Consider the following 26,338-nt stretch of genomic DNA (forward strand, 5'->3'; position numbering starts at 1 on the left):
GATCTTAGACTTTAGTATTTCAATTAGGGATAGATAGAAATAGTAAGATTAGTCTAGCTGTTTTCTACATTTATGTCCGACTATTCTACAGTATTATTTTAAAGTTTCCTGTGATCTCTGAACTCTGTAATGTCATTGTGTTGAAGTAATAAGTATTGTCTTGTGTTTTTATTATTTATTATTAAATATTTTTAAACCTTTCTACTGTGGTTGTTTTGTGTAGAGATAATTTAAGCTCTAGAGTACTTGCATGTATTTGTTGATACCGTACAAAGCCACTCCAGTAGTCTTGCTGTTCGTCACACTTACTAATTGGATAATAATATTGCACAGTAAAATTGGACACCCTTTGGTAAGGGCCTTATTAATAGATGATGAATAGTGGTTGGTAGCAGTGGATTACTACCCTATAGCCTGGGCAGAAAGGGGCATAGCTGGAGAACCTGTGCCAGCCTTCCCCTGGAGTGTTTGTGTTTTTGTATGTATAACTCGTATCTTAGTGTGTGTATGTGTGTGTCAGCTACTTGGCAGGGAGATGAAGCACTGTTTGGACAGAGAGGGTGCTGGAGGTTTTGGCTTGACCACTAGGCTGAGATCTGTACTCTACAGCTGTGCCAGTGGGGAGTCTTATTGGGGATCTGGAGAGAAAGGGAGAAACCAGCCCCAGACTGACTGTGATCTCTGTGTGCTCTTAAGGGAAATTGTACTTTACTGTGTGTGTACTTGTTATCCTTCCCAATGTGCATGCCCCTTAATGTTGCTAGTGGTGAGGATTGAGGGTCCTTGATTACTGGGCCGGTGCACGGGCATCACAACTGCAGCAGTGAAGAGAGGGACATCTACTGTTATGGTAAGATTTTACACAACTGTATTATGTCCTTTTATATCACTGTTGCAGTATTCCTGAAAGAAGGGAGAGTAAAAAGTTCAAGAAACAGAATGGGAGGTGGAAGGCTGAGAAGAGCCCTCAACAAACCCACATAAAATGGTTTCTGCAAAACTTGCTCTAGCCCTAAAAACCATATCCAACTTATAATGCTTAGTAAAGGTATGCACTGAAGGCCAAGTAGCCACATGGAAATGGTGTCCAACCCCTTGAAGAAAGCACCAGAAGAAGCAACATCCCTAGTAGAATTAAATCTGATAGAAACATAGACTTGTCTTGAAAAGAATAACAAAATAAAATGGCCTTGGATGTACAGGAGGATATGGTTTGCTTAGAAACAGCCAAACCCAAAGACATGGGATGAAAGGAAACAAAAAGCTAATCAGATTTACAAATAGTCCTAGTTTTATCCAAATAGCACCTGAGCTGTCTGTGCAAATCCAGGGTATGCAAGCACCTCTCCATATCAGATTGAGGAAAAGGGAAAAAGGAAGGGAGTTGTACTGACTGATTTACCAGCTTGGGCATAAAAGAAGAGTTAATATGAAGGGCTACCCTGTCCTTGTGAAAAGCCAAAAAAGGAGGAATATAAGGGCCTGGAGCTCAGAAACCCTCCAAGCAGAAGTAACAGCCATTGACACAACAGTCTTCCAGGTACAGTGCTGCAAAGAAGTAGAATTTGCAGGCTCAGAAGGAGCTTGTCAGTTTTTCCAAAACCTAGTTAAGGTCCCAAGGAGGAGGAATAGGTTTTCTTGGAGACCTAATATGCAGAACATCTTTAAGAAATTGCTTGACTTCAAAACAAGAGGTCAAAGGAGGAATCAAGGGCAGACAAGCAGGAATTGCTGACAAATGGGCCTTCACAGAAGAATAGGCCAAGGCAGACTGGAGCAACTCTCAAATAAGTGAGGACCAGAGGGACCCCCACTGAAAAAGGGTCCTGTTTATGAGCATGGCACCAGACTGAAAATCTTTTCATAGGTTCATAGGTAGGTACTAGGCTATCGGCCCTAGGGCCTATATAAGTCTAGCCATAAAGATTCCCTGGCTTTAGCCACCCAAAAATGTGTTTACCTGTGCCCCTATCGAGCAGAGCCACAGAAGTGATCCCCAGGGTAAATTTCCTATTCGCCATCCAATTGTCCAGATTTTTCTTAAACAGGGCCAATGAGGTGCTCTGTTTGACATGAATGGGCAACTTGTTCCAGAGTATGGGAAGTATCTGGCACAGGGACCTATCCCTCCAGCAAGTTCTGTTTGTTCTGGTGACAAGGTTAAGGTCTCTGGAGCATGTGGCCAGCAGGGATTGGGATTTTTCTAAGTGTAGCATGTCCAGCAGTTCTGGGTTTGACATGGCTTTGTATGTTAGGCAGAGATCGTCTCTGAGTAGGTGATATGCAGAGGAGTAGAGCTGGAGTTTAAGGGGGTCTGCATAGGGCATCTGTTTGAGGCCAGTGATCCACTTTGTGAGATATTTCTGCGGTCTTTCCAGTTACTGCAAATGTCTTGAAGTACATCCCAAATGAGGCATTGTACTCTATAATAGGTCTAATGAGGGCTGAGTAGGGGGGACAATTACCTCTTTTTTTTTTGAATGAGAAAACTTTTGTGATGAGGTGTACCACATAGAAGGACTTCTTGACCACTGTGGCTATATGGTTATCAAAGGAGAGACTGCTATCTACCTGTGTCCCTGGGTCTCATTTCACACTTTCGGTGTTAAGTAGACTACTGCCTATGTGGTAGTTCATTGGCACAGGGTTTTTCCCAAAGGGGATAACTATGCAATTTTTGGCATTGAGCTTAAAGCCGTGGTTTTGACACCAGGCATATCTGTCTCAGTGAGACCCTATTTGAATGTCCACATCCTTGGGGGATTCAGTAAAGGCCCCCAGTTTGCAGTCGTCTGCGAACTTTGTTAGCCATAAGCCCCCTGTGTTGGCTTGGACTTCCGAGAAGTAGATGCCAAACAGGAGGGGACCCAGGACTGAACCCTGTGGGGTACTCCAGTTGTCATTAGTCTGGAGACGGATTTGGAATTGACTACTTTCACAGTGTGGGTTCTGTCAGTGGGCCAGTTGGCCACCCTCCCTGTGACATAGGGGTTTATGCCCAGTTTCATGAGTTTATCAATAATACCAGAGTGGGGGATGGTATCGAAGGCCTTGACGAGATCTAGGTAGGCTGTGTGAACTGTCCCTCATCCACGGCTTTGGTGACTTTCAAAGAAGTCGGTCAGGTTTAGGAGACATGATCTACCTTTCACAAACCCAAACTGGGTGAGGTCCAGAGTTTGCAGTTTACCTATGTCTTTGTTCATAAGTTCCATGGCCTTGCAGATTAGACTCGTCAGGTTGATGGGTCGGTAGTTCCTGGGATCTGTGGTGGATCCCCCTTTGTGGAGTGGGATCACTGTAGCTGTGCATCATTCAGTAGGCATGAAACCTGTAGTGAGGATATGACTGAACATGGTACTTAGGTGGGTTGCCAGTTCATTTTGTAGTTCGTGCAGAACACAGCCTGGGACGTTGTCAGGTCCCATGGATGCTGTATGTTTGCCTTTGGCGAGTGAATTTTTCACCTGTGTGGCCCTGATTACAGGGACTTGGCATTCATCCAGTATAGAGATGGACCCTTTCGGAGGGTGAGGGAGGGGATTTGCAATGAACCATCTGTGAGGATGTTGGCGATATCAGCTGGTTCTGTATGTTTAGTGCCATTGTGCTGTAGCTCTGAGCAGATCTGAGTTTGGCATTGAGATTCTTGACATAGCTGTAGAATGCCTTGTGATTGTCTTTAGAATATGTGGCGATTTTGTTTTCGTAACTAGCTTTGAAGGATTTATGAGGGATCTCAGCTTCTTACTGAGGCTAACAAGGGAGTTTTTCCAATCTTGGGATTTTACTCTTTTTTGCAACAGTTTCTTTGTTTTGTTATAGAGCTTGTTAATGGCAGGGGACCACCAGATTTGGCTTCTTTTTTTTGGAGGATAGTGTCTTGGTTCTATTTGGGATGGCATGGTCCATGCACTCGTGTATGTGTTCATACAGTGTATTGATGTAGGAGTCAGCAGTCGTACTGCTACTATCCATCTGCATGGGTATGGTGAAGTTAGTCACTTCTGTCTTAAGAAGCTTGTAGTTTGCTTTGGAGAAGTTTTTTATGGTGGTTTCCTTAATAGGGGGTGAGGATGAAATTTGGATGTCTAGGGTGATTAGCTTATGGTCGGATCTTGCCAACGAGGGGCTGATCTCTGGTCTGGAACACCGATCACCCATGTTGGTAATGATCAGGTCTAGGATATTGCTGCCCCTGGTGGGAGTCTGGATAAGTTGGTCCAAGGCGTTGGAATTTATGAATTCCAAAAAATGCTGTCCCAGTGTGTTGGTACATGAATAGTTTTCCCACCCAGTATGAGGATGTTGGGTTGTATCTTGATATTTTCCAGTATGTTAAGAAAAGTGGAGTGGGAGTCTTGGGGCATGGTGGGGGATCTGTAGCAAGCTACAGTTTGGATTGCAGTTTTGCCCAGTGTTAGTTGCACCTGGAGAATTTCGGATGCATTATGTTGGGCAATTAACCTGGAGGTGTGGATATCCTTGGTGAATATGGACATGCCTCTGGTGTTTTGGTCCAGGTTAGATGGCCGAAAGGTGTGGTATGAATTGCGGCCTGGTATTTCAGGGGTGTTGTCTGAAGCCTTGAACCAGGTCTCTGTCACTGCACAGATGTCGAGGTTCTCCATTTTAAGGAGTGCCTCGAGTGAGTGCATCTTGAGGTTTAGACTTCTAGGACTGAGTAGCATTACCCTCAGATTTTGTTTGCTTGTACCAGTTACAGTGCTACTTTTGTCATTTGAACCTTGCCTAAAAAAAGGCACTATGGGGGTGGCAGGAGCCGTAGCCAGTATCCGGAAACCGAGGGGTGACAGGTGCAGGCTATCTCTGGCAAAGCATCGTGGCTTGATCATGTCATCCCAGGCTGACAGATACTGGATCCCCTTAGAATGATGCCAGAAGTTTAGCCAATTGTTGAATCAATCATTTTGTCCTTGTACTGAGGTATCATTCTGGGTGATGGCAGAATGCTACTCAGGGCTAGGGTCATACCTGCCTGGGCTACAAGATCCAAGAGCTCCTCCATGTCTCTCTGCATGTAGTCCAGGGAGGTACATCTCAGGTCGTTCACTCCAGCATAAACAATGACAGAGTCATATTTGTACTTATGTAGTGACCTGAGTGCATGCATTATGTGATGGATCCTGGCACCTGACAGGCAGCTAATTGTAATCTTCTCCTTGTTTAGCCAGGTGATTGGGACATCAATGGGTCCATTTATACATGTAAGATTTTCTGGTTGAGGGTTTCCTTGCCTCCTGTAAAACCCTAAGCACATCCTGAGAAAAGAGAGACCCCTTGTACTGTGTGTGAAGCTCTAAGAAAGTAAACTTTTTAAAAAGAAAAAAAAACCCAATGGGGCACTTATCTGGTGTTCTAAAATGTCAGAACAGCAGCAGCATAACATTCAAAACAACTGGCAACAACAGCGTTCTAACTGGCGGCAAAAGAAGTTCTGGGTAGTTGCATTTGTACGTTCCTTTTATGTCTACATTCTGTGCGAGGAGCATAAATGTGATGTGTGGTGCAAACAAGTTCCTTTACAAGCTTTTCCATTCTGGCCAAGCGACTGGGTGCCCAGGATGGGACATCACTTATTTCAGGAATACTGCAACAATGATATAGGAAGACATAAATGGTTCTCCCTTCTTTGTAAAATAGCCAAGGGCAATTACCATAAGCTTCCTCACAGAATGGACTTACTCTGACAAGGCAGGGGTTGTTTGATACAGCCCGGCCTTTAATTTCTTCAGTTGACTGCCTGGATGCTAACAAGTTTTAGTACCTTTTAGGCACGTTTTTTGTGTGTGGACATGTAGCAGGTATTAAAGGAAGCTAAGCAATCTGCTACTCCAAAATCATATATGGGTTAGTGGAAAAGAATTTCTAGTTGGTGTCTAAGTGAGAACTAGGATCCTTTTTATACCCAGGTGGCTCAAGTTCTACAGTGTTTGTGCAAGTTATTTTAATTCTGGCTTTTCTTACTCTTGTTAAAAGATTCAGCATTTTGCCATCTCTTCTCGCCTGCCCATAGATCTCTCCATTCTACCCTTCATCAAGTCAGGTTTTTTTTGGTACAAAGGGTTTTGCAAATCCATCTATCTAGAAGAATGCTATCTCCTTTTTGGTATCTTAGTTTTTTTACTGGAGATATTACACTTTCTCCATTTGAACCAGCTCATGAGGCTGATTTGGTATTTTTAACTTGTAAGAACATTGTTCTTCATTACTCTGTCATTTGCAAGAAGAAAGTCTGAGTTATATACTCTTATGGTGAGTCACTCTTGTCTTTTTTCACAAAGGCAAGACGCATCTAGTTAGGATTTAATCTTGCCAAAAGATATGAAGGTGCAGCTCCTTAGTGCACCATTGGCCAAAACAGCACTTTGGATCCCCCACCCCAAGGATCCCAAATGTCAAAATAGGTGTGGTGTGCACAGGCAGCTGAAAATAGAGCAAAATTACTGGTTGCAAATTTACCACTTAGATGTTCATGTGTGTGCAGTATAAAACTGGAAATCTCATTTGCCAGTTATCAGAAGGGATTAATTATTCAAAATTGACTGTAGAAATATGCTAATTTCCAGCTGTCTGTGCACATATTTTGACATTCGGGAAGACTGACACATTTGATGAGAATTAATTTGTTTCATATCACATAAAAAAATGTTTACAGATTTTGAGAGAGTTTCTGTTTTGAGGTATTTTTTGTGCGTGTGTCAGTTGCCAGATTCCATTTGTTTCAGACCTGTAATTTAAACTTTATACTAAGATTGGGTAGTTCTCAGAGCCTGCAAACTGAGTATCTGTACAAATGTGTGTACCATACCTCTCAACTGTACAGATTTTCACAGAATGTGCAGATTTTTGCCTCATATTCTTGGTCCGTTTTTCATAAAATCATGGTTTTCTGGAAAGTTAATGGCAAATAAATAAAGACTGAAGTTAGAAAATGGCAGACAATTGAGTTTCAGACTTCATGCCCTTCAGAAAATTCATGTTCAACTTTCTAAGTTTATAATGGCAATATTTAAAAATTGTCCCTGTTTTTGGGCCTTTGTCCCACTTTTATTTATAGCTTTGTCCAGATTTCTTGCTGAAAGAGGTTGAGAGGTATGGTGTGTACCTATTAACATGCTGATGCTGGAATTTAATTACTTGGGTAGTTCTCAGAGCCTGCAAACTGAGTATCTGTACAAATGTGTGTACCATACCTCTCAACTGTACAGATTTTCACAGAATGTGCAGATTTTTGCCTCATATCCTTGGTCCGTTTTTCATAAAATCATGGTTTTCTGGAAAGTTAATGGCAAATAAATAAAGACTGAAGTTAGAAAATTACAGACAATTGAGTTTCAGACTTCATGCCCTTCAGAAAATTCATGCTCAACTTTCTAAGTTTATAATGGCAATATTTAAAAATTGTCCCTGTTTTTGGGCCTTTGTCCCACTTTTATTTATAGCTTTGTCCAGATTTCTTGCTGAAAGGTTGAGAGGTATGGTGTGTACCTATTAACATGCTGATGCTGGAATTTAATTACTTGCATATTTTAATTTCCTTTGTAGACACTTTTTCAGCCACAGTGTAACTTCTACAGTAATCTGGCAAAGGAGTGTGTTACGCAAGGCTGCTGCGTAGATCTGTTCCTGTTCCCTAATCAGTACATAGATGTGGCAACACTTGGGTACATCCCTTATCACACAGGTGGCTCTGTTTACAAATATACCTATTTTCAGGTTAGTGCTTTACTTTCTGTAATAACCTTTTAGTTTTTTTTTTTTTTTTGCGATGATAGGACTTTAAACTAGAGTCACTGACAATTGATCAAAGCTTACACTTTGGCAGTCTAGAGGCAATTAAATGTTAAAGGTAACTGTTGGTAAAACAGTTCCTTTCTGTATGAAAATTTTAATTAGGAAAATGATTTTGAGTCATCACTGTAGACTGCATTATAGGGTACTGTCACAATCTGTCCTCCAGGTACCACAAAGTAGCATGAAGAAATGCTAGCAGTTCTGAAAACTTGTGCAGCTGCATGACAGTATTGCTGAATGCAAGTCTGAAGAGTTTTAAAGGGAAAAATTTGTAAACAGGATTGTTCTGTAGCTTAAAGTTTGGCTTTTTATTAAAGTTGTTGACTTTAAAGTTTCCAGTTTAGAATTGTTGCTTTGGTGGTTGTTTACTGATGTTTACAACTGTTGGTGCGCAGTTTATATTCTGATGTCTTGCAAAACTGGCTGATTGCAAAAGTGATGTACATATATAGGCTCTGCAGATTTTATTCCTAACTTAAATATGGTGTACAGTGTTTGAAAGAATAAGCTGAACTGATTAACACAGCTGTGTTGTGGAATTCTGTATCTTACAGCTTCCTCACATCCGTAGATTCAAGAGCATTTTCAGAAAAATCAAATTAAAAAGCACAAGCCAAACAAGTGTAATTATTTTATGAACACCATATGCTTTTAACATGGTACAAACAACCCATTTTATCAGTAAAAAGTATCCTTCACAGTAATGCTAGTGCATTTTCAATCTTTATATCTGTTCTGTAAATTATTATAATGTGCATGAAAAGAAATTTATATTTTTTCTGTAAAGTTTCATAAACAAGTTTTTACATTTTGCAAACTGTACAACCTAAACTTAAGTCAGGGCATTGAGATTTCACATGATAGAAAGATTGAGTTTTTGTTTACAGAGATTTATAGAAATATAAAAATTGTTTGTGTAATGAGGAGAAATACCATTGTGTATATCTCAAGATGTGCATATTGCAGTGTTTCATGTTTTCTTCAGCACCATCTTAAATTTCACATACTCTCATGCAGTAGTTTTTTATGTGGTAGTAGAAATATCAATGTACATATACATATTGAAATATTTCATATATTTTTTTCATAGAGAACTTTTATCGGACATCTTTCCACACACTTAAAAAGCTAGTGCAGTCCTTATGTACATATCTCTGCTTAACCAATGGCTAGTCTCTTCATTCCTAACTACTTGAGACCAAGAATCTAATACAGCCAGATTCGGTCCCTTACTGATACCATATTCCTAAAAATATTACAAATTAAATTTGGAAAGTGAGATTTGGGAATGTTTAATCTCCATAACTGTACTCATTCCACATGTCAGTTAAACTAATCCTTGCCATAGGATTCCATACTAAGGATTCATTATCTCACTCTGTTTATTTACTTTATCGTGACTTAACTACTTTGACCGCAAAATTACAAAGTTATATGCTGTCATCATACATGGTGCACATTGACTTTTGCTAATTCTCTATGGCAATTTTATTTTCAAAATTGAAAGTTTTTAATATTTTTTTAAATCTATTTGCTCAACATTACACATGTAAAATGCAAACATATTGCATTTAGACATTTGTACCTCTAAAACCATTTCCATTAGCACCCTAATCCCTATTTCTTTCTTTACCAGTTTTATTTAAGATATTCCACATTTCTTGTTTCATTCTTCCCCTGATACTTCGTTTACCTTCTCTCACCTATCCACACACAGCTATCTTCTTCACACACTACCCCCCCCCCCCCCCAATTTTCTGGAACCATACTTTCCACTTCTTTATATATTTCCTTTTACTATTCATTGGCCATACTGCCTTCTGTTTTTCCACTATTTCTGTCACTAGTTGCATAACCTCCATTATATACAGCACTTTCCTCTTCTTCCATCTATGTGCAATTGTCTTTTTTCCCACTGTCATAGTAAACCTTGATAATTCCAAATCTTTCAAGGTATCTGCCTTGCCAAATGTAATACAAATAGTTATTTAATCATTACCCATCTATCATCCCCTGCAACTCAGTCTTGAATGAGTCTAGTTGTCTGCATTCCCAAAACACATGCCTCCACGTCCCTCTTTGATCATCTTCATATCACTAACAATTACCCTGATCCTAGATAAATGTAAGCTAATCTACTTGGTGTATAGAAATATCTGTACAGACATTTCTCTGTAAAAACTTTGAACTACTTTGATTTTGTTGCATTCTTTGGTAGTTGCACTGTGCTATCCCAGTCCTGCTCATTTATCTGAACCCTAACATGTTTTTCATATAGATAAATGCTGTAGTAGCCTTAGTTATATGGGTTATACCCTGCCAAAGATATAACAGCTGGACAGCTTCCATGCACCTAAACTGTCAAGCAGCTTAAGATGAGCTTGAGTAAAAGACAACTTTGGGTGCCCATCCCTCCAGAGTTTTACTGCTGCAGAAGACTACACTCCTGAGGCTTTTCAGGATTGATGGGCTTCTTGTACTTTTCTTTGCTGGGCAGAAAAATTCCCTTTGGGGTAAAAAAAAAAATTTTTCTTAAATTTTGTTGATGCTTTATTACTTTCTTCTTCAGGAAAGTTATTTTAAAGCTAAGAGTGTTATTTAATGCAGTGTCTCGAGACAATGTACTTGGAACACTTGCTTTTTCTGTCACATTACAAGTAGTGTAAACTAAATGAAAACATATTTTCTGTGGAGAAATTGTGTTTATTTTTCCATTGTGGGTCTGCCAGTAGTGTTCTAGAGTGCTTTTTTATTGCAAGTTTTTTTTTTCTTTCAGAAAAGTAACTCTTGTGGACTATTAGCTTTACTGGGATTTGCTGCTTGTCTTCCCCAGGAAATAGGCACCATTTATGGCTTGGCCATGGAGCAGACTACAGGTCCACCAGGGTTGGTATTTCCAGCCACAAAAAGAAACTGTTAAGCAAACAGCCTTTACTTCCACAACAGGCTAGCAGTTTGCCTCAGATGCAGGTGGGTGACTGCTGTACCCATTTGTTCTACCTCAGACAACTCATCTTTTATCCCAGATCTGTCTGGTTTAGCACTTACAGCCGTTGTTGACTGGGGGTTAGCCATGTCCTGTGTGGCTGTTGGATGCCTCTCAGTGGGCAAGGAATAGCCAGTCTTTTCAATCCTGGGAGAGAGAAAACGGAAGGTTTCCCTTGTCAGAATGCTGTGCCCATTCCTGAGGAAGCAGCTGCCGCTATTAGTAACACAGTTGGCCCCATTTTCCTGTCAAAAATTTCTTTAGATAGTAGTTTACTGGGACCAGCTCAAAGTTTAATTCAGGCTGTTGATCCTTCTTGTGTATTAATTTCTGGTAAAAGAAAGACGGATTCCTCTCATCCTGAAAAGATTCAAGATTCTGAATCTGAACAAGATGATGAAGGGACAGATTCAGGGTTTTGTCCCCAGATTCCTGAGTCAGAGGAGAGCTCAGTTTCTGATCCCCCCTTTGGGGGTTTCTCTTTCGCTGACAGTATTGGTAGAATGTCCCATTGTTTTCAGTGGGAGAACATCAAGGTTTCTCAGTCTCTCAGAAAATACTATGAGTTGTTACAGAAGGATTATCAAGTGCCTTCACCAATTTCTTATGTCCTGTCTACTTTAGAGAATATATGTGTCACTGCTTGCAATTTTCCTGATAGTTATCCATTTGTCCATAAAATGGCAGGTAGGATGTATAAAGTTCCTCAGTCTTTTAAATTTTTATACACTGTTCCCAAACCTGACCCAGCAGCTGCAGCCTTAGTTCATTCCACTGCTTCTAAGCACTTAGTTATGTTGAATCCCACGCTGTAATAATGATGGGAAAATTGTTGATAGTTATGGGGAAAAGTATACACTTCTGGCAACTTTGATTATCAGAATTTTGAATTGTCAGACTTGTATGTTAGTTTTTTCTGACAAACTGTGAAAGTATGAGGAATGTTTTATCTACTATTTCTTCATGTGGAGAAAAATCTGCTTTAAATAACTTAGTCCCTTCTGTTGCACAGGTCACTGCTCATTGTTTGCAGAGTGAGTATGACTCTGTTACTTCTTCCAGGGCTATGGCCACTGGTACTGCTTTAAGGAGGTTTGCTTGGCTGCATTCTCAGAATCTCCCGAGATTAGATTTTAAATTTCCATTGGCTAGAGATTTAGCGTTTGGTCCCTCTGCTGCAGAAGTGATCAAAAACTGTGATGAAAGGGGCAAGCTGATCCAGGAAATCTTTAAGACTTTTCAGCATTCCTTTTCCAAATTGGCCAACAGATTGTCTTTCTCCTCATCCAGTTTTGGTAAAAAATAGAATAGAGAGTCTCAACAGAATTCAGATAAATGGACGTTTCAGAAGAAATGACAGGGGGGGGGGGGCAAAAAGAAGTAACCTCCCAAAACCAAAGACAGCCCAACAAGCCTGAATGACTGTTCAAGACCTTATGACCCTCTCCCACCTTGGCCTCTCTTCCATTTCTAGAAAGTCTGAGTCTCCATTTTTCTCTTTGGCAACAGATTGTTTCAGAAAAATGGGTTCTGAAAACCATTTATCAAGGTTACAGATGACAGTTGGAGGAAATTATTTTCGGGGGGGGGTGCATTCCTCATCATGTAGATCATACTGTTAAGCTTCCACTAGTTCTTCATCACATGCTGTTCCAAAGGAGTGATAGAATCAGTTCCTCCTTCCCAGGTGGGAAAGTGGTTTTACTCAAGGATGCTTCTAGTGCCGAAGAAAGAAAATGTTTAGAGAACAGTTCTGGATCTTTCATTCTTAAACCTGTTTTGTGATAGTGCCCAAATTCAAAATGTTGTCACCTCCTCTTCCTCTTTCAAGTTTCCTGGTAACACTAGATTTAGAAGATGCTTATCACATTCATATTCATCCACACTTCAGGAATTATGTGTTGTGTGTCTGGATCACATTATCTGTTCTCTGCCTTTCCCTTTATGAATAATGTTGGTGCAGTGGATATTTCAAAGTGTCTAGCTCCAGTTGTAGCTCATTGCAGGCTACAGTTTATGCATAGTTTTCCATATTTAGATGTCTTACTTTTCTTTGCAGAGTCTCTTCAAGAATCTTGGGTGAGAGATCTCTTGCACAAACTGGGATTCCAAGAGAACATTCAAAAGTCTTTCTTGAGTCCCTCACACAAGATTGTGTTCCTGGGATGTGAACTAGACACCTTCGATCAATGATCCTTTCTTCCACAGTTAAAAATGGATCAGGGGATCTTCCAGGAATTGATCCATCTGTGGGGAATTCCTCAAGTAGACCTTTTTGCCTGTTCTCTGAACAATCAACTGGCAAAATTATTTTCCAGAACCCCATGCAAGGGAGCTTGGAAGACAGATGCCCTTTCTTTTCTTTGAACACGGATGTTCCTGTATGTCTTTCTACAAATACCCAGGCACTTAAGTTTCAGAAGGAACCCCACCCAGGATCATTGTGTTGACCCCCTTCTGGGCCCATACAACCATGAATTCTCCCTTTTGGAAATGGCCAGGGACAATTACCACAATCTTTTTTCACAGACTGGATCTACTCACACAAGACCCAGGGGTGTATAATGCACCCCAACATCAATCTTCTTCAGTTGACTGCCTGGATGATAAGGTTTTAATTCCTTTTAGATACCTGTTTTCTAAGGACGTACATTATGTAGTAATGGAGGCAAGAAAGCCTGCTACTAGAAAATCATGTATTGACAAATGGAAAAGGTTTTCATTTTAGTGCAACAACATAACCAGCACCCATTCCGAGCTAGTTGTTAATGTGGTTTTACAATATTTGTGAGTTTCTGTCATATGGCCTTTCTTTTTCCTCTATCAAGGTTAATTTGTCAGCCATTTCAGCATGTCTGCCTATGGATCTTCCTCTTTCTATGCATTCTCATGTCCAAATACTCTTAAAGGGGTTTAACATAAGAGACCTCCTAGAAAACCAGTGGCCCATCCGTGGGATCTTAATTTTGTGTTAGAGAAGCCAACACTTGCTCCATTTTAACCAAAATCTGACTGACTTGAGGTTCTTAACATGGAAAACAGTTTTACTGTTTGCTCTGACCTCTGCAAAATGGGATATCTGAGTTGCAAGCTCTTAGTGAGGCAGCCCTATCTCATTTTCCGTAGGGGCAGGGTTTCTTTGAGAACTAATCCTGTTATGCCTAAAGTGGTATCAAAGTTTACTTTAACCCAAACTATCCATCTCCCCATTTATTTTGCTGAATCTAAAATTTACTGAGCAAAGAGACTGTATACCTTGGATGTTCACAGACAACTCTGATGCTACATTGGCAGAACTAAATCCTTCAGATCTTCATAGGTGTTTACTAGGTTAACAACCACAAGGTCCTTTTTAAGGCTAGCCATGCATCCCAAATCTCTGACAGGTTCTGATACTCTTGATGAGTGTAAGCAAGGGGTTGGGAGATGAAACATTTACACACAGGTACCTGGCATGTGAACCATTTACAGGTTGCCTGTGTCCATTAGAGACATAAGTGCCAAACCAGGAATGAATTTCCTGTTCCCCATCCAATTGTCCAAGTTGCAATTGAATTAGATTAGGGAAGAACTGTGCTTCACATGGATGGGGAGTCTGTTCCATAGATGGGGTAGTCTATGGGATACATATCTGTCTCTCCAGCAGGCCCTATTTGTATCACAGGCAAGGTTTAAAGCTTTAGCATGGGTAATTATGGTGCTGTTTGTTTTGTGGATATGCAGGAGGTCCATCAGAGTGGGTCTGACAGTGCCCTGTATGCCAGGCATAGATATCCTCTCAAAAGCCTATAGGAAACAGCATACATGAATAGGGATTTGGGGCAGTCTGCATAGGACATTTTACTTACGCCCTGTATATTTTTAGTGAGGAACATCCGTGGACATTCCAGTTGTTGGATATGCTTGATTAGGTACATATTCAAGGGGACATTGTACTCAAAGATAGATGTGATGAATGCTAAATACAGTGGAACAATGACTTCCTTGGACTTAAATGCTATACCTTTGTTTAAGTTGCGCAACACAGAATGATTTTGTCACTACTGTAGACAAAAGTTGACATACCCTGTACTTGAACCCAAGACAGTCTGCACCCCAGTCCAACATCTAACAACTGTCCCAAAGTAGTAGTCAAATATACACCTCTTCTACCCTTGCTTTCAGGGCAGTTCATAGGTTCATGGATTAGTACTAGGTTAACTGCCTTTGTGGGTCATTTTAAGCCAATTAACCAATGTGAGAATCAAACCCTGCACCTTGTGTCTTTAAGGCAGATATCTTAACCATTATGCCAGCCTCTCCCCTTCGGATCAGTTGTTCATTTCTTATGAAGGTGAGGGACAGCCTGTGTCAAAACAGCATATTTCCAAATGGTTGTCTAAGGCTATTACTTTTTGTCATACTCGCCATAACAAATCTAATTCAGGCAGGGTCAAAGCCCACTCTTCCAGGGCCTTGCCTTCTGTGGCTTTATGAAAAGGGTTGGATACTGCAAGTTGTTAAGACTGGTAGAGAAGGGTGAAGGCTGCTGGCCTAGCCAGATAGAATTGTGCAAATAATTATGTCATTTGTAAATATGAATGTAAACTACAGGCTTGTTGTCTTAAAGGTAAAGAAATACTGTTACATGTGGAACTGGAAATAAATGTGACAGCAGAGCACTCTACTGACCAAAGTAAAGCATGTAGTGACCCTTTGAAGTAGCAGTAGCACCGAAAAGTCTAGATGAAGAAATTCTATTGTTTTAACCAAGAGTTAAATTGCTAGATTTAAACATGCAAATGTATTTTATTGCTCTGTTCTTGACCAGCTGCAAGATAACAAAAGGGAGATGTTAAGAATGTAAATGCAGTTAATGTGTAGCCTGGGAACACCAGGAAAGTATAAAAAGATGATGTAATGTTTATCAGAACTGCAATAGCAATTTAAACAGAGAGAATCAGAAGGCATTAATCTTTTTTGTCTTGATCATCCAACTCACAGCACTTTGCCTGTTCCTTATGTAAGTTATCTTAGACTTGTGCTTTCTTTTAGGGATAGCTAGAAGCTTGAAATATTAGACTAAGTGTTTTCTGTGATGTCAGAACTGTACTACTAAATTATTTTAAGTATTTCTGTGTGATCTCTGAACTCTTGACTAGCACTGGCTGTGTAGTAGAAAGTATTGTCTTGTGGTTTTAATTATTTATTATTAAATATTTTAAAACCTTTTAACTGTGGCTAGTTTGTGTAGAGATAATTTAAGCTCTAGAGTGCATTGCATATGTATAGAGTTTACTGTACAAAATCACTCTAATAAGCCTTGAGACTGTTTAGTCACATCTACCAATTGGTTAATAATATTGCACAGTAATAATTGGACAACCTTTTAAGGGCCGTTGAGTAGCTGATGCTTATTAGCTGGGTGGTGGGAGGGTACTACCATATAGTCTGGGTAAAAGGGACACAGCTGGAAAGCCTGTGCCAGCCTTCCCCAGAAGTGTCTGTGTGGTTGTGTAAACTCTTATCTCAAAGTGTGTGTGTGTCAGCTACTTGGGCAGGGACATGAAGCAGTGGTTGGACAGAAAGGGTGCTGGAGATTTTAGCTTGCCTAGCTAGGCTGAGATCTGGACCCTATAGCTGTACCAGTGGGGAGTCTTATTGGGGACCTGGAGAGCAAGGGAGCGACCAACCCCGGACTGACTGTGATCTCTGTGTGCTCTTAAGGGAAATTGGACTTTACTGTGTGTATTTGTTATCCTTTCTTCTCATATGAGACACCCTTTCTGGTGTTAGTGGTGATGATTGAGGCTTCTTGATTGCAGGGCTAGGGCACGGGTGTCACAGAAGTATTCTAGAAGATGCAACTGAGTCCTCTGTACTTACTTTAGTAAAGCACAATAGGCTTGATTCCTTTTCTAGATGTAGATAAGAACTTGCTAGGACCATTCTCCAGGGGCTACAGACTCTTCTTCCACCTGCCAAATAGTTAGCTGTGGTAATCTACTCGTATAGCTAAGGCTACTGCAGCAGTGATCAATATGAACAATATAGTACAATTGCGGAAATTAAACTTACAAGCACAGTAGATGTTTCAATGATGATTGCTGCAGTAGTTTCTCTCTCCCTCCACCCACTCCCCTTGTCTTTTGGTGTGTGTTTTTTTATGCCAGGGTGTGGACATTAGTTTGTTGTTGTTCCAAGCATTGTCCTTTCTGGACTCCACCTCTCATGTCTGTTGGCAGAAAAGCTCTGAAGGGCTTTGCACCCAAGCTTGACTTTTGGTCAGCTCTGCTATATCTGCATTTGGAAGGTGCCCTGAAGCTTTGGAAGGTAGCTGACTGTTATATCCTTGGCAGGATATATAACCCATGTAGGTAAGGCTACTGCAATGATCATTCGAACATATACTGTTGTGGTAAATTCAATTTACATGACTGTACTATTTCCACCCATTGCAATCTCATTTTCTCTCTTGGTACATCTGCTTAACCCTGCCAAGCTTTTGTAACTTAGAAATGTTAACATTTGTACTTTTTCCATCTCTCCTGTTGTTCTGTCCAGATTGAAATGATCTCTTGTGGGGGCTTCGACTTCCCCAAACTTTTTTAATCGTAGAAATGCTTGCTTTCTGCTTGATACTCCATTGTATTCCTTGTTCTAACCAGAATTCTTCTGTAGCTTCATCCTGTTTTACAACTATTCTTGTCTCGATAGTTGCCCCAACATTTCAATGAGGTCTCTTATTCACCATTTCCATAATATGTTTTCACTCTCCTTATCTGCCATCCTTCCAACTATAACTGTCCCCTCATATTTCCACCCTTTTATAGCTTCATCTGCAAATATTTTCCATATGCTGTTTTGCAGTTGATTTAGCAATTCAGTTTTTTTTCCATACTTCTCTGAGACATCCAAGTCTCTATAGGTCCTCCTCTTTGTTAACCTAATCTTTATTACCATACCATTGTCTTCCAATGTCCTTCATAACAAGGGTGATCACATCTAAGCATCATAGCCTCAATGTTAGCCATTAGGTATGCTCCTACATGTAGAAACTGCCAAGCCCTGCTTATTCTTTTGCATTGTCACATATTTCCTTGCTACCCATTGTCTCTCATTGTCCCATAAGAATCTCACCATTTCTGACTTATTTTGTTTTTCCAAAAACATTGCTGATGGGAACACCCAAAAAAACCTGCCCAGGATGTAATACCAAAGACAACTCAAATAACTGCAATACCTGGACCCATCTGATCCAGAAGAACTTCACTCCATTTGCTCAAGTTACCTTTCACCTTCTGCTGTGGTCTTTCACATGCCCCTAGTAGGGGACTCTCTGCTGGGTCCCTTAACCAAATCCCCAAGTTATTTCACCTCCTGATTCCATATTCCCTCAGATTGTCCTCACACTTCCTGTGGAACATAATTGCTAGAGTTTGCTTTGTCTTGGTTGATTTTGTAACCAGTAATCCTTTAAAGGTTTGTACCAAGCCCCGTAACTTTCCCAAATCCTCTTGTGGCTGTTTCAGGGTCACCTGAACATCGTCTGCAAACAGAGCAGTCTTCCTCTGTCTATCTGTCTCATTCGTATCCCCTTAATCTGATGTCTTTTCATTCATTCCTCAGTGAATGAGTCTCACGTCCAACTCAGCTGCTTTCTCTAGATTGTAGGATATGAAACCTGATCTCTTTCCTTCACCCATAATTGACCTTAACCACTGTATTACCTCAGATCTCATTTGCCGCTCTAACGATTCGGTCAGGATTGTGTTCTCTCGAGCTCAACATCTTGGCTTTTGTGGTATAGGGAGTAAAAACTTTAGAGTTTAACTTTCTTTTTATCTTCTTTTTATAGTACCTCTCTCTACCTGCTAGGCTGTTTATCTTTCTTTACCATCCTTTGATAGTCTTCATTACTATTTCAGGTAATTTCCCCTTCTTTCCTTTATCTTCTCTGTAAGGTATTACTGCTGTTACCATTGTTGGTATAACTTTGCTGTCTAATATTTATTTTAAAAAAAAAAAAAAAAAAAAAAAACAATTCCTTAAATTTTTCTTTAAATTTCCTCTCTGCACTGTACTATTAGGCTTATTTCTTAACTTTGTCCGAGAAGCATACTAGATTTAAAAGTGCACTTCCTCTGGGCACAAGATACCAAACTCTGATGCCCACAGTCTGTTGTTTAGGCCCTTCCCACTTTGAGACTCTTTGTACTATTTGTGCTGGCATCAGCACCAGAGCCATTAGTGTTCAGCGAAACAAGCTAGGGTTAAGGGCCTTCTCCCTACTTCTGGGCCTTCTGCTGCTGTTTCTATTTCAGGGGCTCAACCCCGCAGCTCTGAAATCAAAATCCACAGAGCCCAAGGAGCATGGAAAGCGCTCTCCTGTTAGGTCTCCTAAATCTGCTCCAATATTGGAGCCTCCAGCTAAAGTTTCAAAACACTCTAATCTGAAACCCTCAGATCCGAAGCCTTCTCTTTCAAAGTGTCCTTGGCTCTGAACCCCGCCCCCGTGCTTCTGCCCAGAGCCAGTGTCTCCTAAATTGAAATCTCCAAGAAAGTCTTCTTTACCTCCCTTCCACTTCCCTTCTGAAGTCTTTCCAAAGCAGAGTAGGAAGACGAGATAATTTCTCAGAACACAGATCTAGATGGGGGTCTTACCTGCTCTATCTTCCATCGGATCCATGAGCCTTAAATCTCCCCTCACATTCAGTAATTACTCCTTTCCCCGATCCGACCTTTTCTTTCGGAGCTCTCAGATCCGAGAGCACTAAGAGCCGAACCGTCAGATCCAAAGATGCTTTTATCATCAACTCAGACTGCTTCCCTGGTCTGTTCAGCTCCAACTCCACTTGAGCAGGACTTGTCTCTGAGAGGAAGCATTGTCATTGGATCCGAGGGATTGACTTTGACTCTGAAACTTTCATAGCTGTCGCTTCTCCTCAGGGCCTCGGTGCAGGACAGCTCCACTCCGACTTTTTCCTCTGATTGGAGGGTCAGGGAAGGCTCTGGTTTGTCTGATCTGAGAGTTTCAGCTCCGGTCAGATTGGCCTCTAATTCTCCTGGTCCCTCTGCCTTCAAGGTGGTGGACAGGGTATTCTCTCGCCCAAGAGCAGTTTCAACTCTTATCTTTTCAGATCCTATTCCTGTTCCCTCTTTGCATCCTGTGTCTGTGTCTCTTCATTCTGTGCCAGAGAGACAGCCAGCCAGTAAGAGCTTTTAGGCAGTTTCAGTTAGGGAACTCCCCTTCTCTTCCTATACCTTTCCAGAGCTCCCCACTGAAGAGGTCCCTCAAAAGAGGTTTGGAGGCACTTAAGTTCTTGTCAGGAATCTTTGACAGAAGACAGTGATTTTGATGATAGGGAAGGGTCCCCCAGATCACCACCAGAAGATGTCTCCTTTGGAAACATTCTAGAAGTCCTACTCCAGAAAGGTGGTTGGTCTTCCAAAATCCTTTCCCAGAAGGAGCCTGTGTTCCTAAAAGCCTTTGAGTCTGGTCCATCTACATCTTGGGTTACCCCACCTGGTGGATGAGCTTATAGTTATTGTCTCCCACCAGGCATGGAAGGAACAGGACACCATAGAACCGTTTCCCAAGCATCCCAGTAGGATTCTTAGAGCACCTGAAGACAGACAGTATTGTAGCAAGGAAATCCCCATAGATACCATGGTTGTCATGGCAGCCATGAAAAAGGAGCTGGCTCTATAGAGCTCCTGTGTCCATCCCCCTTATAGAGAATCTAGGGTGTTGGACAGGTACTGAAAGCGAGTTTATGCCTCGGCGATCTTTGCTTTATGGTTGCTGAGCTGACCCATTTCACTAGATTACAGAGGGACTTAATTAAGAACTCTACCACTTGGTCCATGTCGGCGGAGGAAGAGAAAACTTATTCTTCACGATTGGCCACCCTACAGTCTATATGGAATGTATCCACGAGGTTAATCTCTCATGCAGCTGAACAGTCCTCATGGGCCATGGGTTCAGACATACCCATTAAGAGACATGCCTGGATGCAATGTTATGACTTTGCGGAACCCTTTAAAGCATCATTCATCATTGCTTCCTTTGGATCTTTTGTGTTTGGGCCCTCCATTAAAGAGATACTTTCCCGCAATAAGCAAGATGGAAGGACCTTGTCTGCCATGGTAATCTGTTTTTCTACCTCACAGAGACCTCTCTGTAGGAATCAATGTGGTGGGAAGAAGATCTGGTTCCAGAAGTCTCAAGGACCTTTTCAAGAATCACATGTAGATTTTTCTCCCAGAGGCAGATGGGGGAAATAATAACAATGGAAGATGCCGCCCACACGGCACTGGGGGGGTCTGCAAAATCGAGGGTTCCAAGATTCCTTCTCATACAGATGCTTTCAGCGCTTCTGAAGGCTTACTCAACTGTTCTTCTCTGAGACAGTCTTGTGCCACTTTAATTTGCCCCCAAAAGCCTGGGCAGCCATCATAGAAGACAAGAGTGTAAAGAGTTGTATCCAACGGATATTTCATTCCCTTTTTACAAGTTCCCTCAATGAAAAGAAAATGTCTCCCCGTTGGAAATTCAAAAGCTGCTAGTTGAAAGACTCATCCAAGAGGTCCCACCAGACCAAAGAGGATCCAGATTTTTTACTCAAGGTTCTTTTTAGTGCCAAAGAAAACAGAAGACATGAGACCTATCCTGGATCTCAGTTAACTGAACCAGTTTGTAAAAAACTCCCAAGTTCTGGATGGTTATGGTTCAGCCAATTCTGCATTTGTTACAGAAGTTTGACTGGATGTGCTGTATAGATCTTCAGGACGTGTATTATCACATCAAAATAAACACACTCCCAAAGATACCTGCCCTTCTGGCTGGGGAGCCAGCCATTATCAGCTCAGAGCTATGCCCTTCGGTTTCACCACAGCCTCCAGAGTGTTCGCCGAATGCATGGCAGTGGTAGCAGCCCATCTAAGACTACACGTTTTTAGGGTATTTCCTTATTTAGATGACTGGTTCCTTCCTGCATCAACAAGAGATCTCCTAGAAAAAGACAGGGATTACTCCAGGTGTCCCAATCTCTAGGAATCACCATCAGTCTTTCAAAGTCCCAGCTTCATCCAGTTTGTCTTGGACTTTATAGGGGCTCATTTAGATACAGTCAGTCGTCTTGCTATCTTAGCACAAAACTGAGTTCTTGCCTTGAGATTGCTTGTCAGACAGGTTCTTTTTCACCTCTCTCCCCCAGCAAAACTGATTCTCAAAGCCCTAGGGCTGGTGGCTGCTGCAGTTACCTTAATTCTTATGTTTCGTCTTCATATGCGAATGCTCCAGTGGACTCAAAATACAATGGTCCTTTCTTCATCAGTCCTTGCAGCATCCTGTAAAACTATCTCAGGTGTGCAAGGACTCCCTACTGTGGTGGATTCAGTCTGATGAGATTTGTAAAGGACGTCCCTTTATTCCCCAAATGCCACATTGACCACATACGCCTCCAAATTGGGATGGGAGGACTTTTCGTGGGATGGACTGTTGAAGGCATATAGTCCCCAGAAGAGACCAAATTGCATATAAATGTCTTGAAGGTGAAAGCAGTCATTTTAGACCTTTCAGGACTCTCTTCCTCTAGGGACTTGCTATCCAAACGGACAATGTCAGTAGTTTGGTACATCAACAAACAAGGGGTAACCAGATCTTAATCTCCTTTGACAAGAAGCAGTGAGAGTGGGGAGTATCTCTTCCATCTGCTTTCTTGTAGCAACTCACATTCTGCAGAAGTCCAACGTTCTAGTGGACAGGCTCAGCAAAACTATTGCGATGCCCCATGAGTGGTCTCTCTCAGTCAGTGGCAAACATGATCTTCCAGGAACGGGGTCAACCTTGTTGTGATCTGTTTGCTTTTCCCCTCACCAGCAAGTGCAACAGGTTTTTAGCTCCAATTTCCCCTCAGGGACAGTCACCAAGAGATGCTGTAGTCCATGTTTGGCTGTCCGGTCTACTTTATGCTTATCCTCCCCTATCTCAAATCTCCAAATTCCTTCAGAAAGCACTACAGGTAAACAGCAAGGTAATCCTCATTGCCCCCTTTTGGCCTTGACAAGTGTGGTTCCCCTTCCTATTGTTGCATTTGCTGTGTCCTCCTTGGACACTGGACCACAGTCCAGACCTCCTTTCACATCCTTCAAGTCTTACTTATCTGGACATTGCAGGCTTCAGGTTGACTATATGGTTTCTCCAATTCCAGTGATGGCTAGACATTCCAGGCTTTCTTCTCCTGTTCACCAAATTTTATTTTCATCTCAGAAGCCCTCTACAAGAAAGTTTTATAATAGTATATGGAAAGGATTTTCTTTTCGGGCTCAACAGAGAGAGTTGGATCCTTTCACTACTCCAATCCCTGTTGTTTTAGCTTTTCTTGCGTTTTTTTTTCACAGTGGGTGAGTTTCTCCACCATCAAGGTTCAGCTGGCAACCATCTCTAACTTTCACTTCGAAGATGGTGCTTTCCCCTTCGTTTCATCCAAGTTATGTAAAGCATTTTCTTAACTCATTCCCTCCAGTAAAGCTCTGAATGTTTATCTTTAGTTCCTAGTAGGTGTGGCTTGAGCCTTTAAAAAAATGAAGTTATCAACCTTACATTTCAAACAAATATTCATGTCCCTAGAACCATAAGGGTTGCTAGAAAAATGTAAATGATAAACTATTAAGAATACATTACTCTACACTGGTGGAATTCATTCAGTGTGATGCTTTAAACTATATTTTATAAGACAAAATAAAGGCAGTGAATATTATCTAATGTTGTATAAACAGCTTGTGATATCTCAGTAACTATTCAAGTAAGACAAATACAGGATTTTCTTCATACAGCTGTTAGCTTTCATATGAGGCTATGCAGTTCTAGAACGTTGCAATATTTAGAAAAGTATGAAAAAGATTACAATACAAATACAGTATACAAATAATAATCAATATCTCTTCAGCTGCATTAGACAGAGGTCAGATGTCAATACAGTTGTTTGCCATCGTGTGTGCTTTAAGATGAAATCTTCTGATACCTTGTATGTAGCATGGTTTTGGAATTATTAATGCCGATATGAGCAAGAAATAGTTGACGCCTAGAGGCATCAGTAGGAGTTAACTGCAGAATCACCTGGAGGTGCACTTGGCTGTAATGAGTTAAAGGTACCTTTTTACTTAGAGCCCCGATAAAGGATCCTACTCCACATTGGGATCTTATTTTTGCGTTGCATACTTTAGCACAATCACCCTTTGAGCCCTCTGCTAAAGCAGATCTCAGATTTCTTTCTTGAAAAACAGTCTTTCTTGTAGCAATAATTTCTGTGAGGAGAGTCTGTGAACTCCAAGCTCGCTCTTCAAAACCGCCTTACTTGATATTCTATAAAGATAGGGTTACCTTATGTACTAACACTTTTTTTTTTTTTACCCAAAGTTGCTTCAGAGACAAATGTCAGTCAAGTCACCAATTTGCCAGTTTTCATTTCTAATTTTAACAATAACGGAGAATGAGTGCTTCACCTTTTAGATGTAAGTAGGCAACTTTGTTTCTGTCTGTATAGGATGAAAGAAATTAGGAAAACTGACCAATTGTTTGTTTCATTTACCAAGAACAATTTGGGAAAATCAGTTTCAAAACCTACAATAGTCAAATGGATCACAAATTGTATTTCTCAAGTTTATTCTTTGAGAGGTTTGACCTTGTCAAGATAACCAGAAGCATATTCAACTAGATCAGTGGCTATGTTAGCTGTTTTTTGGGCCAGAGCTTCTATTGATATCTTTGCAGATGCCACTTGATCTGATGGTCATTCCTTTATTGCTCATTACAAGCTGGATATCCTCTCCAGAAACAGGGCTGCAGTTGGTTCTCTGAAACATCATTCCATGAGGGCCACCCAAGGTTAATGTAGCTGGAGACTCTGTCCCATTCGCTGAGGAATGAATGAAAATGACAACATCTGAAATAAAAGTTATGTACTGCCATAACTATGCATCTGTGTTGTCCATTTTCATTCTCCCCCCCCACCCCTACCCCCACGTTCCCCCTGTCCATGACTTTGGGAGTGACCCAATGAAGTTTTTTATTGGGAACCACAGTTCTTGTTTGAGCCCCTGTTCTATTACATTACCTTTTTTTGCAGTACAATGATGATTCTTTACAGTACTATGTTATAAGATAGCATAGTAGAAGCAAATCTAGAGAAAGTGGCCGAGTCGGATCTGAGATCCATTCATTGAGGAGGAATGAAAACAGACAACATAGATGCATAGTTATGGTGAGTACTTGACTTTTATTTTCCATGTTGTACACCAGTATCAGTATATAAACAACAAGTAAGGGCAACCTTGACTCGTTCCCCTACTCCTCTCTATTTTATCCAAAATATTGCACATCTTCATAGCCACTAATAAACAAGTAGCAGTATTTCCAGTATACAGTACTCTAATGTGGTCAGTGGCAGTGCATTTTTCTGCCTCACACCATGCTACTCAACAACATGTATGTCTTGAATTTAAGAAAATATGAATAACAAGTGACATAACTGAAATTTCAGAACTTTTTTTTTATCATTAGTCTTGTCTGAATCCAAATGAAGCATTATATTTCTTGAATGTTTTATTTAGCAATCAATATTTATTAATGTTTTCTCTCTCCTTTTTTGTAAATATTGTTTTACTGATTTCTATGTATTATTTTGATGATGTGCATTGTGCTTTTGTCTATTTTTGTCATTTTGCCCACATGGCCCTTAGTCATGCCTGAAGATAGTCCACAACCCAGTGTGCTTACCCAGTTAACAAATGTTGAAATAGAATAAGAATCACTGGTAATATTTCCTTTGCAAGGTTTCCTAGATTAACACTCGATAAGTTTCATTTTGTTAATTAATCCAGCATATGGAAGGGCAAAGTTGTATCATTAATTGGTAAGTTACAGCCCCAAAAATATCATGGTGCCATAAGGACCTTCGGGTATTGAGTGGAAGTATACAAAAATGGTGCTGTAGGCATGATTGAGTTAAGGTGTGTTATTAAATATATAGCCTGTTTCCAAACTCCAAGGCCGTCCATCCTGAAGTTAGCTAGTGAAGGCAGGATTTAGGTCTTTCTTGGATCCACCCATTGGCTCCCCTTCTTTAGAATAGTGTGTGTCTGCTGCATCTTTAAAGCGTTTCAAGGTCAGCACGTGCATATAAATAGCGAACACTTGTTAGCTTCAGTGCCTTTTTGAGAATGCAGCCAGCGAGTGAGCATGTATGAGTGTAATAGCTAGTTTGTTTATAAGTTTATCTAAGTTAGTTATTAAGCCTCAATCCTGATGTGTTTGTACATAATAAAGCTGCTTGAACAGAACCCACGCTTATCAGAAAAGCACATAAGGGGTTTGGAATTAGAAAACAAGCATGTTTAAGGCAAAACTGGCATGTTTAGAGTAAACGAGCACAAGAAAAGTATAATGCGCATGACAAAAGATTAAACGAGCAAAACGAATATATATATAATAAGGGCAAAAAGGACACATTAAGCATAAATAAAGCAAGGTGCCATTTTTGGCCAAGTACT

At 40.8% G+C, this 26,338-nt stretch overlaps 1 protein-coding gene across 1 annotated transcript in view; it reads left to right on the forward strand.

Moving 5' to 3' along the window:
* SEC24C (SEC24 homolog C, COPII coat complex component) overlaps positions 1–26,338 on the forward strand; it is a 2,546,747-nt gene that overhangs the window by 1,558,299 nt on the left and 962,110 nt on the right. The window contains exon 16 of the mRNA XM_044055565.1: positions 7,570–7,740. Coding sequence (XP_043911500.1) covers positions 7,570–7,740 — 171 coding nt within the window. The remainder of the gene's footprint in view (positions 1–7,569; positions 7,741–26,338) is intronic.

The sequence above is a fragment of the Protopterus annectens genome, chromosome 14.part0 (genome assembly GCF_019279795.1).
Source record: "Protopterus annectens isolate FY-2018-M chromosome 14.part0, PAN1.0, whole genome shotgun sequence".
Taxonomy (NCBI): Eukaryota; Metazoa; Chordata; order Ceratodontiformes; family Protopteridae; genus Protopterus; species Protopterus annectens.